This window comes from Trachypithecus francoisi, unplaced genomic scaffold (genome assembly GCF_009764315.1).
Source record: "Trachypithecus francoisi isolate TF-2019V2 unplaced genomic scaffold, Tfra_2.0 Lachesis_group9, whole genome shotgun sequence".
NCBI classification, from domain to species: Eukaryota; Metazoa; Chordata; class Mammalia; order Primates; family Cercopithecidae; genus Trachypithecus; species Trachypithecus francoisi.
In genome coordinates, this window is record NW_022681474.1 from 37351205 (window position 1) to 37370408 (window position 19204).

At 39.9% G+C, this 19204-nt stretch overlaps 2 protein-coding genes across 5 annotated transcripts in view; one reads left to right on the forward strand and one right to left on the reverse strand.

The window, feature by feature from the left end:
- Positions 1 to 19204, reverse strand: part of P4HA1 (prolyl 4-hydroxylase subunit alpha 1) — a 90880-nt gene that overhangs the window by 46125 nt on the left and 25551 nt on the right. For all 4 annotated transcript variants that reach the window (XM_033209592.1, XM_033209593.1, XM_033209594.1 and 1 more), the window contains exons 6-7: positions 5966 to 6205; positions 3656 to 3852 (exon numbers count right to left, since the gene is read on the reverse strand). In XM_033209592.1, the coding sequence (XP_033065483.1) occupies positions 3656 to 3852; positions 5966 to 6205 (437 nt within the window). The remainder of the gene's footprint in view (positions 1 to 3655; positions 3853 to 5965; positions 6206 to 19204) is intronic.
- On the forward strand, positions 13919 to 14467 carry LOC117082687 (NHP2-like protein 1). Its single transcript, XM_033209596.1, is given in 2 exon segments — positions 13919 to 14238; positions 14240 to 14467. Coding segments are annotated over 2 exon segments (384 nt in total). The 5' UTR covers positions 13919 to 13963; the 3' UTR covers positions 14349 to 14467.

Below are 19204 nucleotides of genomic sequence, written 5' to 3' on the forward strand. Positions count from 1 at the left end.
AGCTGAGGTAGGAGGATCACTTCAGCCCAACGAGACCAAGACCAGCCTAGGTCACACAGCAAAATCTCATCTCTACAAAAAATTTAAAAAATTAGCCGGACATGAGGGCACTTGCCTGTAGTCCCACATACTTGAGGGGCTGAAATGGGAGGACTGCGTAAGCCCAGGAAGTAGAGGTTGCAGTGAGCCATGATCATGCCACTACACTCCAGCCTGGGTGACAGAGCAAGATGCTGTCTCAAAAAACAAAACAAAACAAAACAAGTATGTCACATAAGCAGGAATATGAGTAGTTTATTTCAATTATTATACTAATAATATACTAAAACAAATAATGATTTATGTTTATTCTCCATGCACTTTATCTAGAGTCAAATCCAAGGCTTTAATTTTTAGTAAGTCTTTTATATAACGATGAGATGAATTTAGCTATTCTGAGAAAAAGAATTTTTTGTTTTTGTTTTTGTTTAGACAGAGTCTTGCTCTGTCACCCAGGCTGGATTGCAATGCCTTGATCTCGGCTCACTGCAGCCTCCACCTCCTGGGTTCAAGCAGTTCTCCTGCCTCAGCCTCCCAAGTAGCTGAGATTACAGGTCCCTTCTACCATGCCTGGCTAACTTTTTGTATTTTTAGTAGAGATGGGGTTTCGCCATGTTGGCCAGGCTGGTCTTGAACTCCTGACCTCAGGTGATCCACCCGCCTTGGCCTCCCAAAGTGCTGGGATTACAGGCATGTGCCATTGTGCCCAGCAAGAATGTTCTTTTGATCTTAGGCAAAGTTGAGTATGTGTTACATTAACAGACTGGTAAATTAGCAGACTCTTGTTTTATATCTACAGTTTTGTTCCCTAAGAGTTATTAAGAGCAATAAAAATTTCTGCTTATTATGGAAATTTGAACACTAGATATTTGACATTACAAAACCTGTGAATTTTTAGGTGACAATGGTATTGTAGTTATTTTGAATTTGTATCTTTAAAAGATACATACCAAAATATTTAGTAATAAAACAAGAGAAGGCCGGGCGCGGTGGCTCAGCCTGTAATCCCAGCACTTGGGAGGCGAGACGGGCGGATCACGAGGTCAGGAGATCGAGACCATCCTGGCTAACACGTGAAACCCCGTCTCTACTAAAAATATAAAAAATTAGCCGGCGAGGTGGCGGGCGCCTGTAGTCCCAGCTACTCGGGAGGCTGAGGCAGGAGAATGGCGTGAACCCGGGAGGCGGAGCTTGCAGTGAGCTGAGATCCGGCCACAGCACTCTAGCCTGGGCGACAGAGCGAGACTCCGTCTCAAAAAAAAAAAAAAAAAAAAAAAAAAAAAAAAAATAAAACAAGAGAAAATGTTTAATGAGGGACGGGCACGGTGGCTCACGCCTGTAATCCCAGCACTTTGGGAGGCTGAGGCGGGCAGATCACGAGGTCAGGAGATCGAGACCATCCTGGCTAACACGGTGAAACCCCATCTCTACTAAAAATACAAAAAATTAGCCGGGTGTGGTGGCAGGCGCCTATAGTCCTAGCTACTCAGGAGGCTGAGGCAGGAGAATGGCATGAACCCGGGAGGTGGAGCTTGCAGTGAGCCGAGATCGCACCACTGCACTCTAGCCTGGGCAACTGAGCGAGACTCCATCTCAAAAAAAAAAAAAGAAAAAAAAAAAGAAAAGAAAGAAAAGAAAAGAAAATATTTAATGAGTCTAACAGTGTCACTATCTTTGTATCTTTGTATTTACTCATTAGCTGAAGCATATCCTCCTAGGACTCCATGAATCTAGCTATCAAAAGTGTCCCATAGGTATTATATACTTTGCTGTTAGTGGTTAAGCTGTCAACAGTGATCAATATCAAAATGTAAAGCCCAGCTTGAGTTTACTAGTAGTAAAGAAAACGTTAAACGCTTTTCAAATGTTTACACTTAAAAGTACTTACTCCAAAAATTCATTAACTCTTTCTATGCATGCCCGCATTCAATTGAAAACTAATACCACATGAAATTCCTTTTCAAAAGTTCCATAATCAATTAATATTGAGAAAGAATGTATATCATATCACAATGCACATTATCATAAAAAGGTTCTGAGAAGTCTTGAGGCTAAACAAAAACCTACGTTCAACTTTAACAAATGTTTCCCAGATTTTGTTCTTTTTTGCTTTTGACCTAATATCTATTAAGATCTTTAGAACTGGAATTCTGAGTTACAAATACATAAATATAAATATACAATAAACAAAGAAATATTAAAGATTTATTTAATATTTTATTTAATTAAAGATAAATACAAAATCTGTTAAAAACTTTCTGCATTTTGAGTATTAAATAGACTAAAGCATTTCACTAAGCAATCTTGTCAAGGTTAACTAGGAGCAAAACTACAAGGGATTATTGTATAGATGAATCTGTTGTATCTCATAAGATGCGTAGAGTAGTGTTATTATCTCTAAGACTGCTGAACAGAAGGGTGCAGTGGCTCACGCCTGTAATTCCAGCACTTTGGAAGGCCAAGGTGGGAGGATCACCTGAGGTCATGAGTTTGAGACCAGCCTGGCCAACATGACGAAACCCCGTCTTTACTAAAAATACAAAAAAAATTAGCCAGGCATGGTGGCAAATGCCTGTAGTCCCAGCTACTTGGGAGGCTGAAGTACAAGAATTGCTCGAATCCAGGAGGCGGAGGTTGCAGTGAGCCAGGACTGCACCACTGTATTCCAGCCTGGGTGATAGGGTGGGTTTCTGTCTCAAAAAATAAAATAAATAAATAAATAAATAAATACTGCTAAAATCTCTCTTGCATTAAATATAAGAAAAACTATCACTTCCTTTAAACATTTGATCCTTCACCCTTACCTGATCCTTCCAGGGTGAAGGATCAAATGAAAAAGATAATATTGCACAAACATATGTAATAGCATATGATTCACAAGCTTTATTTCAAAGCTATTTTACTAATAATTGGAACATATTAAATGTGGCACCCACAGAGAGATAATGGTATACCGTAATTGTTTTTAAAAAGATTTTTTGGGCCAGGCGCAGTGGCTCACGCCTGTAATTCCAGTACTGTGGGAGACAGAGCCAGGTGGATCACGAGGTCAGGAGTTTGAGACCAGCCTGGCCAACATGGTGAAACCCCATCTCTAATAAAAATACAAAAATGAGCTGGGTGTGGTGGCAGGCACCTGTAAACCCAGCTACTCGGGAGGCTGAGGCAGGTTAATCACTTGAACCCAAGAGGCAGAGTTTGCAGTGAGCCAAGATTACGCCACCGCACTCTAGCCTGGGCGACAGGGCGAGACTCCGTCCCAAAAAAAAAAAAAAAAAGTTTTTTAGAGACAGGGTCTTATTCTGTAGCTCAGGATGGAGTGCAGTGGTATAATCATAACCCACTGTACCCCTGAACTCCTGGATTCAAGTGATCCTCCCACCTCAGACTCCTGAGCAGCTAAGACTACAAGTGTGCACCAGCATGCCCAGCTAATTTTTAAATTTTTTTGTAATGGGGTTTATGTTGCCTAAGCTGACATACTGTTGTATTTTATGCAGCCATTCTGATTTTTATCACATAGTCTTAAATATAAAATGACTGATTCTCTCCAGAACTGTGTACAAACACATACACACACACATTCACATACACACAATTGGCTTTTCCACTTTACCATTTTGATACCCTCCCCACGGCACAGCATTTCGTACTTCTGTCTCTCTGGCAGGTAATCCACAGCAACCCCTTTTTTCTTTGGTGTAGTTTTCTGATCAGATTGGTCATCTGAAGCAGACTTATTGACATCTTTTTCTTTAGCCATTATATACTCAAAATATTTTAAGTTACCATTAGCTCTCTGATGTTCAGGATCTATTAGAAGAAAAACAAAGCATGTCCACGGGTAAGTTCACACTTGTTCAAGCATCAGAATACAGTAATATAAAAATAGGAGACATTATAATTTATCTTCCAAACCAGGCTGCTTCTGTGAGTGAAAGGAGGCACTAATGAAAATTATTATACCAAAATAATAGGTATAAGTTACTAATGCCCCCAAGTAAATCAGGACATACAGTCACCTATATAAAAACAGTTCTGGGCTGGGCCTGGTGGCTCACGCCTGTAATCCCAGCATTTTGGGAGACTGAGGTGAGTGGATCACCTGAGGTCAGGAGTTCGAGACCAGCCTAACCAACATAGTGAAACCCCGTCTCTCCTAAAAATACAAAATTACCCTGGCGTGGTGGTGGGTGCCTGTAATCCCAGCGAGTCAGGAGGCTGAGGCAGGAGAATCACTTAAACCCGGGAGGCAGGGGTTGCAGTGAGCCAAGATCGTGCCATTGTACTCCAGCCTGGGCAAAAAGAGTGAAACTCTGTCTCAAAAAAGGCAGTTCTAGAGACAGAAACACTCATTTATTTAAAGGTGGCAACTGGTGCTTTTACTTTGAGAATTTACTAATCAGCTAAAGGAACTAAGTTCAATTTGATGTCAAATGAATTTTAAAATCTTACTCATCCTACTTATTTTAAGCAATGAAAAAGATTTTTCTAAGACTGAAAAATAATCACATAAGGAAGACAGGGGATAAGCAATTCAAAAGCAACCTTTACCACAGATACATTATAAATGTAGTCTACTTCTAAGGGCTGAATGAAGTTCAGTCCCAAATTTCTAAGTAAGAGGGAAAAGGGAAACTAAAGATACAATTTTCAAATAAGCTAGAATCCACTAACTGCCTCAGAATTGCTAGTCATAATTTTGAACTACCTTTTAGTAGAAGAAAAGAAGACTAAGCTGCCCATCTGAGAGGAAAAAAAAAACTAAAGAACCACACACACATAAAAATAAAAAGGCAGAAGAATATATAGAGACTTCACTTGTGACAGTAAGTAAGTGTTTAGGCTACCTAGGCTTAGATTGTAAAATATTTCTTGTCCTTCAGAAACTGCTCACAATAAATGTTACGATATCCAATATTAACCTGATTTTGTAAAAGCAAAGGAAACGTGTGTGCAGGGAAGAGGAGTATACACTAAAAGGAAATAAATGTGTAGTAGGTGTCTTTGAGTGACTGGCTTATAGATGACTCTTCTGCATCTTTTTCTGTTTTAGTAAATTTTCTATAATGAGTACAAAGCATATTTTAAATCAAGAGGAAATATCACTGGAAAATTCTGAAAGGAAAAAAGATTACTCAAACCAATATCTTAATTTATTATCACCCAACTAAGAAGTAACCCAATTATCCAAAGTTCATTTTCAGCAGATCAATCCTTTTGAGCTGTTTGATTCTAACATACACATATTTTCATATTTTGTAAAAATAATTTTTAAAGTTTTAAAACTTCATTATATACCAAAGGCCACCTAAACTTATTGTCATACAAATTCTGGACTCCATCTCCAGAGATTACAGTTTAGTAGATCTAGGGTAGAGATCAAGAAATTTTCATTTCTAACAAGTATCCAAGTAATTCTGATGCATGTGGTGCTTGGGCCATACTTGAAGAAACACTACATCTTTGTTCAAAGTACTACTGATAAAATTCTCCTAAGATATATTTTTCCAACATTTGAATTTGATAAATACATTTTGAGCCCATCTATTTTAAATCACTTTATTTTAAAGTATGAAATGCAATAAAACAAAACACCCTTCAAAGGAAACTGATTAACATTTAAAATGGCAACATGGTAAACAAACATTTTTGACTTAGTTACATTAGCTTCAATTTTGAAATTCCTGGAGAATATAGAGCAGAGAAACACAACCACTGTTGCAGCACTATTAGGTGAGAAAAATCTGTCATCATTTACTTTGAGAATAAAGAAAAAGAGGATAATGTATGTTTAACAAGTGAAACTCCTGACTTATAACAAATGAGAAAATACCAGAAGTATATAAAAGGGGGGACACACAAAAAGAGAGAATATATCTCTCTCAATATAACTATAACCTTAAATTAGGCCCAGATAACATACCTAGTTCAAGAAGCTTCTTTGTGAGCAAAAGTGCCTTATCCAGGTCTCCCTGCTGATATACTGCATAGCTCAAATAATCTAGAACAGAGACTTTATCTATGGTAGAAATCTCGCCTTCGTCCAGTTGCCTTAGGGCTTGTTCCATCCACAGTTCTGTATGGTAATAATCTGCTTCTGTATAGGCCACTTTGCCCAACTCAAAGCAGTCCTCAGCTGTTAGAAAAGATTTGTGTTTCACTCCTATGAAAAGAAAATACAGAGAACTTTAGGAATCTTAACACTACTGTCTATTTATTTAGGACTACACAGTTTTCAAAATGCTGTCTCACTTCTATTTGAAGTTCACAATAATCCTCTGGATAAGCAAAAATTACTCTAATTTCATAAACAAAGGAACAATCTATAATATAATGTAGACTGACAAGAATCACACAGCTGGTAATAGGGGACACGGAACCTACAGAACCCAAGACTGAAGTTATCAGCCATCATACCAAAACGAAACATCCATTAAGTTGAAACATTAGGAATTACCATATGAGATACATTTTTTTTTTTTTGAGACGGAGTCTTGCTCTGTTGCCCAGGCTGGGATGCAATGACACAATCTCAGCTCACCACAACCTCCGCCTCCCAGGTTCAAGCGATTCTCCCGTCTCAGCCTCCTGAGTAGCTGGCATGTGCCACCATCCCCAGCTAATTTTGTACTTTTTGTAGAGACGGAGTTTCTCCATGTTGATCAGGCTGGTCTCGAACTCCTGATCTCAGGTAATCTACCCACCTCAGCCTCCCAAAGTGCTGGGCACGCCCGGCCACCATATGAGATATATCTGTCTCACTTCTAACCAACAATCCGGGCAAGAGATGAATGTACAGGAGGAGAGGTAAATGTATCAACTGGATTCTTTCTTTTAAACAGCATTAATATATCATTTAAATACCAGAAATTCACTCATTGAAAAATTACAGTAGTTCTTAGTATATTTACAGAGTAGAGCAACCATCACAACAATCTAATTTTAGAACATTTTCCTCACTCCAAAACGAAACCCTGTAACCATTAACAGTCACCACCCATTACCTTCCCCACCCTGCCCCAGCCCTAGACGACCACTAATCTACTTTCTGTCTCTACAAATTTGCCTATTCTGGACATAATGCTACTGTGAACATTTGTGTATAAGTTTCTATGTGAACATGTTTTCATTTCTTGAGTATATACATATGAGTGGAACTGATTGGTCCTATAGCAACCCTATGCTTAATGTTCTGAAGAACTGCCAAACTGCTTTCCAAAGTGGCTACAACATTTTACATTCCCACCAGTAAGATATGAAATTCCAACTTCTCCACATCCTTGCTAATACTTGTTATTGGCCTTCTTTTTCATTATAGATGTTCTGGTGAGTATGAAGAGGCATTTCATTGTGGTTTTGATTTGCATTTTCCTGGTGACTGATGATGTTGGGCCTATTATCGTGTGCTTATTTCCATTTGTTTATCTTCTTTGGAAAAAGTATCTTTTCAAAGCTTTTGCCCATTTAAAAAATTTGGTGGCTAGGCATGATGGTTTCACACCTGTAATCCAGTATTTGGGAGGCCAAGGAAGGAGAACTGCTTAAGGCCAGGAGTTTGAGATGAACCTGGACAACGTAATGAGACCCTCATATCTAACAAAAAAAATTTTAGAAATTAGCCAGACATTGTGGTGCATACCTGTAGTCCTGGCTAGCTGGGAGGCTAAGGCAGGAAGACTACTTAAGCCCAAGAGTTCAAGGTTACAGTGAGCTATTACTGCACCACTGCTTGCACTCTGTTAGAGCTCTTTATCAAGACAGAGTCTCGCTCTGTCACCCAGGCTGGAGTGCAATGACGCGATCTCAGCTCACTGCAATCTCCGTTTCCCAGGTTCAAGTGATTCTCCTGCCTCAGCCTCCCAAGTGGCTGGGATTACAGGCATGTGCTACCATGCTGGCTAATTTTTGTAATTTTAGTAAAGATGGTGTTTCACCATGTTGGCCAAGCTGGTCTTGAACTCCTGACCTCATGTGATCCACCCACCTAAGCCTCCCAAACTGCTGGGATTACAGTTGTGAGCCACTGTGGGTGCCTGGCTCAGCTATATGACTTTTAAATATTTTTCCCATTCTATGTGTTGTCTTTTCATTCTCTTGATGGTGCACTTTTGAAACTGTGATGATGAAGTACAACTTATTAATCTTTCAGCACTTGTGCTTTTGGTGTTATTATGTCAACTCGCTTCTGCAGTGAAACTTCCATTTTAAGAAAAGGAGGTATTTGATAGTTCACATGAGATAAAATATAAATAGAAAACACTTCAGAAAATACTTAGTCTCATTCATCACTGAAGAAATAAAAAATTAAAACCACCACAAATAAAAATATTTTAAAATAATGGCCTAGATTTATTGAGGTCTTACTATCTGCCAAGTATTTGTCACTTATTTAATCCTCAAAGCCATCTTACTACAGATGAGGAACTAAAATAGAGGTTAACTAATATGCCCAAGGTCACATGTTTAAAAGCAAGAAATGGAATCGGTTCAATACAACTCCAGAAGTTTGTGCTCCTGATGTTATAACATTAAATGGCAAAACCTAATAGTGGAAGGAAGTAGCAATATAAACTGGCAACTTTGCTTTTAAGAAATTCAGCAATATGAGAAAAGAAGAATTTAAACTCTATGACTCAATACTACTATTTTTCAGTTATTTCATTGAGATTTAGTACTAGCGATTGGGGACCTTCCTGTATAAAAGATTTTTGTGGCTGAACCATATTATAGCTAAAAACTGTAATAAGCTAAAAGCAAGGAAATAAGTAAACATATAGGCAGATATATCAATTTAATGGAATAGCATTTTTCATTAAGAAAGATAATATCAATGCTATAGAGAAAATTATAAGAAATTTAAAAATAGAAAATATGAACAAATAAGATACCCCAGGCCAGTCGTGGTGGCTCACACCTGCAATCCCAGCACTTTGGGAGGCCGAGGCAGGCGGATCACCTGAGGTCAGGAATTTGAGACCAGCCTGGCCAATGTGGTGAAACCCTGTCTCTACTAAAAATACAAAAAAATTAGCCGGGAGTGGTGGCGGGCGCCTGTAGTCCCAGCTACTCGGGAGGCTGAGGCAGGAGAATGGCGTGAACCCTGGAGATGGAGCTTGCAGTGAGCCGAGATCGCGCCACTGCACTCTAGACCTGGGCGACAGAATGAGACTACATCTCTTAAAAAAACAACAACAACAGCAACAACAAACCACACACACAGACAAAAAAACTAAAGTCTAATTATGTCTACTTGGAATTCTAGAAGAAGAGAATAGAAAGAATATAGATAAGATAGTGTTTAAAGAGATAATGGTAGAAAAATTTCCAAAATTAAAATGCATGAAAGTTCAGATTCAGGAAACACAAAGAATTCCAAGCCAAAGCACATTTGAGGGCCTCTTAAGAATGTGTTTCAAGGAGGAAAATTCCAAAAGGAAAGTCTAATGAGGTACAACAAACAATGATGAACAATGAAAATGGTATACATAAATGCCAGTCTAAATTAAAGAAAGGGCCAGGCACAGTGGCTCACACTGGTAATCTGAGCACTTTGGGAGGCAGGTGGACTACTTGAGCTCAGGAGTTGGAGACCAGCCTGGGCAACATGGCAAAAGGCCATCTTTACTAAAATTACAAAAAATTAGCCGGGCATGGTAGCGCACACCTGTAATCCCAACTACTGGGGAGGCTGAGGCATGAAAATTGCTTGAACCCGGGAGGCAGAAGTTGGGGTGGGCCAAGATTGCACCACTGTACTCCAGTCTGGACAACAGAGCGAGACTCCGTCTAGGGGGAAAAAAAAATTCTAGGGGTGAATAAAGACAACATTGATAAGGGTGAAACTAAGGGAAAAAGGAAAGGGGATGGTTACGGGATGTGCTGCAGCATGGTGGCAATCTTTAGATGGCTATTAAGAAATGGGATGAATAGGCCGGGCGCGGTGGCTCAAGCCTGTAATCCCAGCACTTGGGAGGCCGAGACGGGCGGATCACGAGGTCAGGAGATCGAGACCATCCTGGCTAACACGGTGAAACCCCGTCTCTACTAAAAAAAATACAAAAAATTAGCCGGGCGAGATGGCGGGCGCCTGTAGTCCCAGCTACTCGGGAGGCTGAGGCGAGAGAATGGCGTAACCCGGGAGGCGGAGCTTGCAGTGAGCTGAGATTCGGCCACTGCACTCCAGCCTGGGCGACAGAGCGAGACTCCGTCTCAACAAAAAAAAAAAAAAAAAAAAAAAAAAAAAAAAAGAAATGGGATGAATAAAGTAGAACTGATGGGTGTGAAGACAACAGTGACTCCATCTTGCATGCTAATCTACCATGTTTACTTTTGATTAACCTCAGTCCCACAAATGCCTGCTGATTTCTACTTTACTTGCTGTCCTTAGTGTAAGAACATGTACTCACTATAAATCCTGCCTTTAGAGCAAAGCAACCTTGATGTTATCACAAAAATTACAGGCTATGACACACATAGCATTCTTGCCTGTTCTGGAGCTTGCCTTTGTCCCTATAGAGCATGTATACCCTTTCCCTATGGCATTTAAGTCATGGGTCTGGGGACTAATGGTGCAGAGATCTACCTGTCTTGCTGCTGCCCAAGACCATGCTTCCACCTATAAGTTTCCCAATAAATCATCCTTTACTGACAATAAGTAAAAAAAAAAACTGTAGAAACTCCACAAAATAGAGTAATAACATGTAGCTATAAAAAGAAATGAGGATTTCTATACATGATATGAAGTAATGACTGGGGCATATCAATATCAATAAATTAAAGCACCAAAGTACATAACAGTATTTACAGTATGCTTTTTTTTTTTTTTTTTTGAGACGGAGTCTCACTCTGTTGCCCAGGCTGAAAGTGCAGTGGTGCGATGGCTCACTGCAACCTCCGTGGCTCCCCCCCGGGTTCAAGCAATTCTCCTGCCTCAGTCTCCTGAGTAGCTGGGATTACAGGCGCCCACCGCCATGCTCAGGTAATTTTTGTATTTTTAGTAGAGATGGGGTTTCACCATATTGGCCAGGATGGTCTCAAACTCCTAACCTCAGGTGATCCACCCACCTTGGACTCCCAAAGTGCTGGGATTACAGGTGTGAGCCACCACACCTTGTCAGTATGCTATCTTTTGTTTATGTTGAGAGAACATAGGAGTACACATACATTTGCTTATATTTTAAAAAACTGGAAATAGTAAAACTAACAAAATGGTCACATAGAAAAAAGAAGGGAATAGGCTGAAAAGTACAGGAATGAAAGTGAGACTTCTGTTAATGTATCTTATTAGTCTAGTTTGGACTGTCAAAGAATTTAAAAGTTTTACATAATTAAAAACAATAAATTGGCTGGGCATGGTAGCTACAGCCTGTAATCTCGACACTTTGGGAAGCCAAGACAGGAAGATCTCTTGAGCCAGGGAGTTCAAGACAAGCCTGGGCAAAAGAATGAGACAATGTCTTCATTTAAAAAAAAAAAAGAAAAGAAAAGAAAAAAAAGGCTGGGAGCTATGACTCACACCTGTAATCCCAGCACTTTGGGAGGCCAAGGCGGGTGGATCATGAGGTCAGGAGATCAAGACCGCTAACATGGTGAAACCTTGTCTCTACTAAAAACACAAAAAATTAGCTGGGCATGGTGGTGGGTGCCTATAGTCCCAGCTACTGTGGAGGCTGAGGCAGGAGAATGGCGTGAACCCAGGAGGCAGAGCTTGCAGTGAGTCAGGATCACACCACTGCACTCCAGCCTGGGCGACAGAGCAAGACTCCATCTCAAAAAAATAATAAAATAAAAAATAAAATAAAAAAATTTTTTAAATTAAAAAAATTTAAAAATTAGCCAGGTATGGTGGTACATGCATGCCTGTAGGTCTAGCTTTTTGGGAGGCTGTGGCAGGAGGATCCCTTGAGCCTGGGAGTTCAAGGCTGCACTGAGCTACGATCATGCCCCTGCACTCCAGGTTGGGCAATAGAGCAAGATACTGTTTCTAAAACAAGCAAACAAATGAAAACAATGAATCAAAAGAAAAAACGAAGACAATCCCTAAAAATCTGAGGAAATGAAATAAATGAACCCAACTGTGTAACATTTTAAGGGCATAGCCACAAAGAGAAATGAATTACCTCAGACGTCTTTAAAACAAGATTTTGACTGATCATATCTAGAGTCATGTATTTTAAGGATATAAAGTGCAAAAAAACTGTATTCAGTAGTCTTAATGTTATTAATAGTATGACTAAAATAGTATGAGTTAATAGTATAAATAAAAGACTAATCATGTTCATATTCTTAGGAACCAAATTTTCAAAAGAGATAGAAATATAAACCCTGTGGTTTTCAATTTGAATTGAACAATATAAACTTCATATTTCCTGTCTCTGTTTATGACAAACTTGATAGCAATAATCACCCCTAGAACCTAGCTAGACTCTGCAGCTTAAATGTCATCCCTGTTCAAAGGAATCAAGCCTTGCCAGGCAAGGAGTGGCACACCTGTAGTCCTAGCTACTCAGGAGGCTGAAGCAGAAAGATCACTTGAGCCCAGGAGTTCCAGGCTGCAGTGCACCACGATCACATCTATGAAGAGCCACTACACTCCAGCCTGAGCAACATGGCAAGACCCTATCTCTTCAGGGGCGGTGGTGGGGGAAGGACCAAGGCTCATTAAAGAAATACCTGGTTGCTACTCTGGAGTAGAAAAGAAACCTGGAAAAAAACTGTGCTAGAAAGCAAGGAAGTTTTCTCTCTATCAAAAGATTAATAACATAGTCAATTCAAAGAAACAAGCCTATCTAAAGATGCTCTCCACTGACCTAAAATGGGATAATCTGAGATCGAAGTAATACTGAATAGGCTGAAATACAAAAAAAAAATAAAATCCATGAGTTCATGGTATGTCATGAAAATTATGTATCACTACTAAAAATGGTTAGGACACTAACTCATTACTCGGAAAACTGATAAAGACGACTAATTATAGACTTATCCTGCCTTTCCTATATACAGTTCAGGGTAACCAAAAGGTTCATGAAGGAACGTTCCTGTTTATAGACTTCCAGTTAATAAAAGTAAAAGGAATAATGGAATGAAAAAAATCACCATTTTGTAACCCCTAATGAAATAGTGGTTCTAGGCAATGATCATCAAAGGCTGCCAAAACCAGTAGATAAAACTTAAGGAGAACTTTACATGGAGGGATCAAGCTCTCATCACCTGAACTCCACTCATCAATCAGCATCATAAAAAGTGGGACAGGACATTAGGTGTTGGTTCATGCAGTTCAACAGAAAGTTCATAGCACCACCTATGGAGTTAACTTTAAAATTTAACTTGAATCTAATCGAGCCTCAAGTTCTAACCAATGTGTAGGAAACATAGGCATTAAAAGAACATGTTAACCACCAAGTAGTCAACTCCAGAATGTGGAACATTCCACGTAACATATGACTAGGTGCCGGGCGCGGTGGCTCAAGCCTGTAATCCCAGCACTTTGGGAGGCCGAGACGGGCGGATCACGAGGTCAGGAGATCGAGACCATCCTGGCTAACATGGTGAAACCCCGTCTCTACTAAAAAATACAAAAAAACTAGCCGGGCGAGGTGGCGGGCGCCTGTAGTCCCAGCTACTCGGGAGGCTGAGGCAGGAGAATGGAGTGAACCTGGGAGGCGGAGCTTGCAGTGAGCTGAGATCCGGCCACTGCACTCCAGCCTGGGCGACAGAGCAAGACTCCGTCTCAAAAAAACAAAAAAAAACATGACTAGGCTTCCTCAGCTAACCAATGTCATAAAGAGAAAGAAAAAAAAAGGAAAAGGGGATAAAAGGGACTTAATAGACATAAAAAAAAAAAAAAAACTGTAAAAAGACAACTTTGAAAAAAAAGTCGGCTGTGCTCCCCTAGGAGTGCCGAGCCCGCGGAACAGCAGCCATGACTGAGGCCCATGTGAATCCGAAGGCCTATCCCCTTGCCGATGCCCACCTCACCAAGAAACTACTGGATCTCGTTCAGCAGTCATGTAACTATAAGCAGCTTCGGAAAGGAGCCAATGAGGCCACCAAAACCCTCAACAGGGGCATCTCTGAGTTCATCGTGATGGCTGCAGACGCCGAGCCACTGGAGATCATTCTGCACCTCCCACTGCTGTGTGAAGACAAGAACGTGCCCTACGTGTTTGTACGCTCCAAGCAGGCCCTGGGAAGAGCCTGGGGTCTCCAGGCCTGTCATCGCCTGTTCTGTCACCATCAAAGAGGGCTTGCAGCTGAAACAGCAGATCCAATCCATTCAGCAGTCCATTGAAAGGCTCTTAGTCTAAACCTATGGCCTCTGCCACGTGCTCCCTGCCCCCCTGAGGTCGTGTATCGTATTGTCTGTGTTAGCACGTAGTATTTTCAGCTAATCTCTATTGTTATAAAATGTTGTAGTACTAAATCTTGTTTCTGGGAAAAAAAAAAAAAAAAAAGACAACTTTGAGATCACCAGAAAAACAATATCGACTGGATATTAAATTATATTAAGGAAATATTGTCAATTTGTTAAGCAGGGTGACAGTAAGTGGTTATGTTACTTTTTTAAAAAGACCAGCTGGGCGCAGGTGTTTTATACCTATAGTCCCAGCTACTTGGGAGGCTAAGGGGCTAAGGCAGGAGGATCACTTGAGCCCAAGAGTTGAAGGCTGCAGTGAGCCATAATGGTACCACTGCACTCTAGCCTGAGCAATAAAGTGAGACCCTGTCTCTAAAAAAAATTAAAAATAAATTACAAATACCTACTTGATGCCAGGAGTTCAAGACCAGACTGGGCAACATAGCAAGAGCCCATCTCTACAAAAAATTTAAAAATTAGCCAGGTGTGGTGGCACGCACCTATAGTCCCAGCTGTTCAGGAGGCTAAGGCAGCAGGATGGCTTGAGTCCAAAAGTCCAAGGCTGCAGTGAGCTATGATCATGCCAATGCACTCCAGCCTGGGTGACAGAGTGAAATCTTGCCTCGAAAAAAAAAATTTTAATAAAGACATGATCAGTTAGATATGCATGTTGAATTATTTATGGATAAAATGACATGACGTCTAGGATTTGCTCTTAAAATACTCCAACAAAAACAAAAAGAAAGGGTGGAAGGAGTAGATAAACCAAGAATGACAAAATGTTTAAAACGTCTGGAGCTTGGTGATGGCATAGGTTATGTTATTACCTTTATTTTTGTGTGTGATATTTGATATTTTCCATAATAAAAGAAGTTTTATAAATAATGAAAAAAGGAGAAAGTCATGTCCTACAGGGCTCTTTTTGTGCTCTTATACAGAAAATCACATAGTTCCCGGACACTATAAAAAAAGAAAAAAAAAAGACAGGTATGTGAAAAAATAACAAGCCTAGACAAGAAAATACTACTTATCCAAAAATATTTCTCTCAGAATATACAGTTCTGAGACTAAGTCAATATTATACTAGTAGTCATGATTCCAGAAGAGTAGTTTTTAAAAGAAACTACTGGTCAAAGACAGACTAGCCTACATTTTCTCTGATAAAACAGATAAAACCGTACACATTTTTTAAGTGTCTGATAACATCACAAAGAAAACTGGTGGAGAAACAAACACATTGGTGGCTTCTTTAATAAATTTTGATTGAATACCCTTCAAAGAGTCATTAAAATGGCCAGAACCAGACTTAGCTATAACCTATCCAACAGTGGTCACATATGTTTTTAAAAAGATGCTAACAGAAAAGGAATTCATGAGAAATAAATCAAAGGGAAGTAAAGTTATGGGCACGTTTTGTTAATGATCAGACATTTGCAAACTACAGAAAAGCATGCCCTCGTCTGACAATGAGCTGTTGAATTCCAGTATCAAACAGAGTCCAAGCTTGTAGGTGTATGCACTGGAGGATCACATGACCCAATATAATCAAATATTCAAATCAATCACCTCCATTTGCATTTTTTCTGGCCCCCCATTAGTCACTTACAGACAGTAACTGATTATCAGTATACTCATAAAATGAAGATGAAGACCCACATTTTGATGTTTTTCCCTTAAATAAGTCTCTATCCCGCCTTCCACTCTAGGAAAGGATACTATCTTAGTGCACTTGTGCTCCCATAACAAAGTAATAGAGGACTGGATAATTTATAAAAAAAAAAAAAAAAAAAATTATTTCACACAGTTCTAGAGGCTGGGTAGTCCAAGATTCAAGGCACCAGCGAGTTCAATTGTCTAGTGAGGACTGCTCTCCTTTTCAAAGATGGCACCTTGTTGCTGCATCCTCCAGAGGAAAAGAATGCTATGTCCTCACATGGTGAAGGTGGAAGGCCAAGAGAGCTAGGGGTTGCATAAAGCCTCTTTCATAAGGGCCTTAAATCCCATTCCTGTAGGCCCCACCTCTTAATACTATCACACTGGCCATTAAATTTCACCACCTAAATTTTGGAGGGACACATTCCAATAATAGCAGATGCTAAGAAACTAACCTCTTAATAGTTTAACATGACTTAGTTCCAAAAACGAAAGATGCATATTAAATTTTGACAATGCTATTATTTTTTCAGTTACGAGAACCAGTAAACTGAGAAGATGAGCTCATAATGCAGCAATTATAAATGTTTCTCTTAGGGACATGCAAAACACATGAGATAACAGTATGCCATTAATCCATGTGGATAACACCAGTAATATTTTTTTACATAACCGGATATTCTGGTAACATTATTTGAACAAGCATGGCAGAGATAGTAGAGTATCTTTAGCTATTCTTCTTTGGTAAAGTATTTCTGCTTGTCTTACCTACTGCTGTATTAACAATATTAAAGGCAGACTGCCTGGGAATCTGATTTTTAAAATAAATGAAAAGTAATGCAGTATTTGAAAAGGAAGACGGTTTCCAAAGTAGAGAACATGAGAATAAGAAGTAAATAGGCAAGAAAACAAAGAAGAAAATGAAACAAGGAAATTGGTATGGGCAGAAAGGAGACTATAAAAAGCTTCATATAAAAAGCAAACCGGGCCAGGCGCGGTGGCTCACGCCTGTAATCCCAGCACTTTGGGAGGCCGAGGCAGGCGGATCACGAGGTCAGGTGATCGAGACCATCCTGGCTAACATGGTGAAACCCTGTCTCTACTAAAAATACAAAAAATATTAGCCGGGAATGGTGGTGGGCGCCTGTAGTCCCAGCTACATAGGAGGCTGAGACAGGAGAATTGCATGAACCCGGGAGGCAGAGCTTGCAGTGAGCCGAGATTGTGCCACTGCACCCCAGCCAGGGTGACAGAGCAAGACTCCGTCTCAAAAAAAAAAAAGCAAACTGAATTTGATGAGAAATGAGTTGTAAATTCCTTTAGTTCAAAGGAAGAGGCAGGGATGACAGACACTAACATACCAAATTGAATATAATAAACCAAACTGAAAGTAACACTAAAAACAGTCCTTTAATTTATTGTCACAGTAGAAACTATAATATCAGGCCAGGTACAGTGGCTCTTGCCTGTAACCCCACCACTTTGGGAGGCTGAGGGGGGTGGATTGCTTGAGCTCAGGAGGTCGAAACCAGCCTGGGCAACATGGCAAAACCCTGTCTCTACAAAAAATAACAAAAATTAGCTGCTTGTGGTGGCACGTGCCTGTAGTCCCAGCTACCTAGGAGACTGAGGTAGGAGGATCACCTTAGCGTGGGAGGTTGAGGCTGTAGTGAGCTGTGATTGTGCCACTGCACTCCAGCCTGGGCAATAGCAGAGTGAGATCCTGTCGCAGAAAAAATTTAAAAAATACAGAAAAGGAAAGAAAAGAAAGAAAAAAGAAACTATAATATCACAGGCACTATAGGAAAAACATTACTTAGAAATACATTTTTAGCCAGACGTAGTGGCTCATGCCTGTAATTTTAGCACTTCCGGAGGCTGAGGTGGACGGATCACTTGAGGTCAAGAGCTGGAAACCAGCCTGGCTGACATGGTGAAACCTCATCTCTACTAAAAATACAAAAATTAGCCAGGCATGGTGGTAGGCACCTGTAATCCCAGCTACTTGGGAGGCTGAGGCAGGAGAATCACTTGAACCCAGGAGGCAGACGTTAAAGTGAGCTGAGTTGCGCCACTGCACTCCACCCTGGGTAACAGAGTGAGACTCCATGTCAAAAAAAGAGAAAAAAAGAAAAAGAAATAAATTTTTATGGTTCATCCATTAAACTGAGAGAGACATGTAATTCAAAAATTCTTGCACTTCACAAGAACACTCAATGGATCAAAACTTAATATGTAAGGGAGAATTATGTTTAAAATGCACATACTTAGAAGTTAATGTCCCACCTCTGAGGCAGTGTGGTACACTCATAGCTGAGTGAGCTCCAGAGATGTCTGGAGAATCTACTGCTTGCTGCAGTTACCTTATTAACTTATGAAGACAGTGATGCAAGTGACCAGAAGGGTGAACATTCAATTTCCACATGAAGCAAATTGAATTTTATATGTAAGACATTTTCTATTACTGACCCCCACCACCTAAAAAACAAAAATCACAGCTTTAAAAAAAAGCATGATATCTTTGGCAGATACGGATCTAGTCAACAAATCAGGGTTGGGAACCAACACTCTGAAAACTAAAGGAAGTCCTTAAGAACTATAAGGACAACATTGATGTCGAAATGCATATAACCTATCAGATTTTACATGAAAATATCAACAAAGCATTTCAACAGGTAGGCCCAAAGTGGTAAAAGAAACAGATGAAACTAATCAAGCAGTGATGTGGCATCAATATAAATCCACTAAGCATTTCTCTGACTTTTTTGTTTGAAGAAAATTTAAAATACATGCCATCCTTCCTCCCTCACCCCCACCATTTCACACCCAAAATGCTAAAAGTTTTAAAGTCTGGCAAAACCAAGAGCTGGCAAGGATATGAAGAAATGGGAACTCTCATACAATGCTGGTGAGAGTATAAATACACGCTCTGGAAAACAATCTGGCCACATCTGGTAAGCAAGATGAAAAACCAAATACCCTGTGATTTCTTACACCCTAAGAGAAACTCTTGCACATAGTACATGGTCACAAAAATTTCAACAAGGATGTATCAAACCTCATTTGATAAAGCAAAAAATCGGATAAAATATAAATGTACATCCATCCCCAGAAGAATGAATAAATAATGTTATACAATACCACATTAGCAGT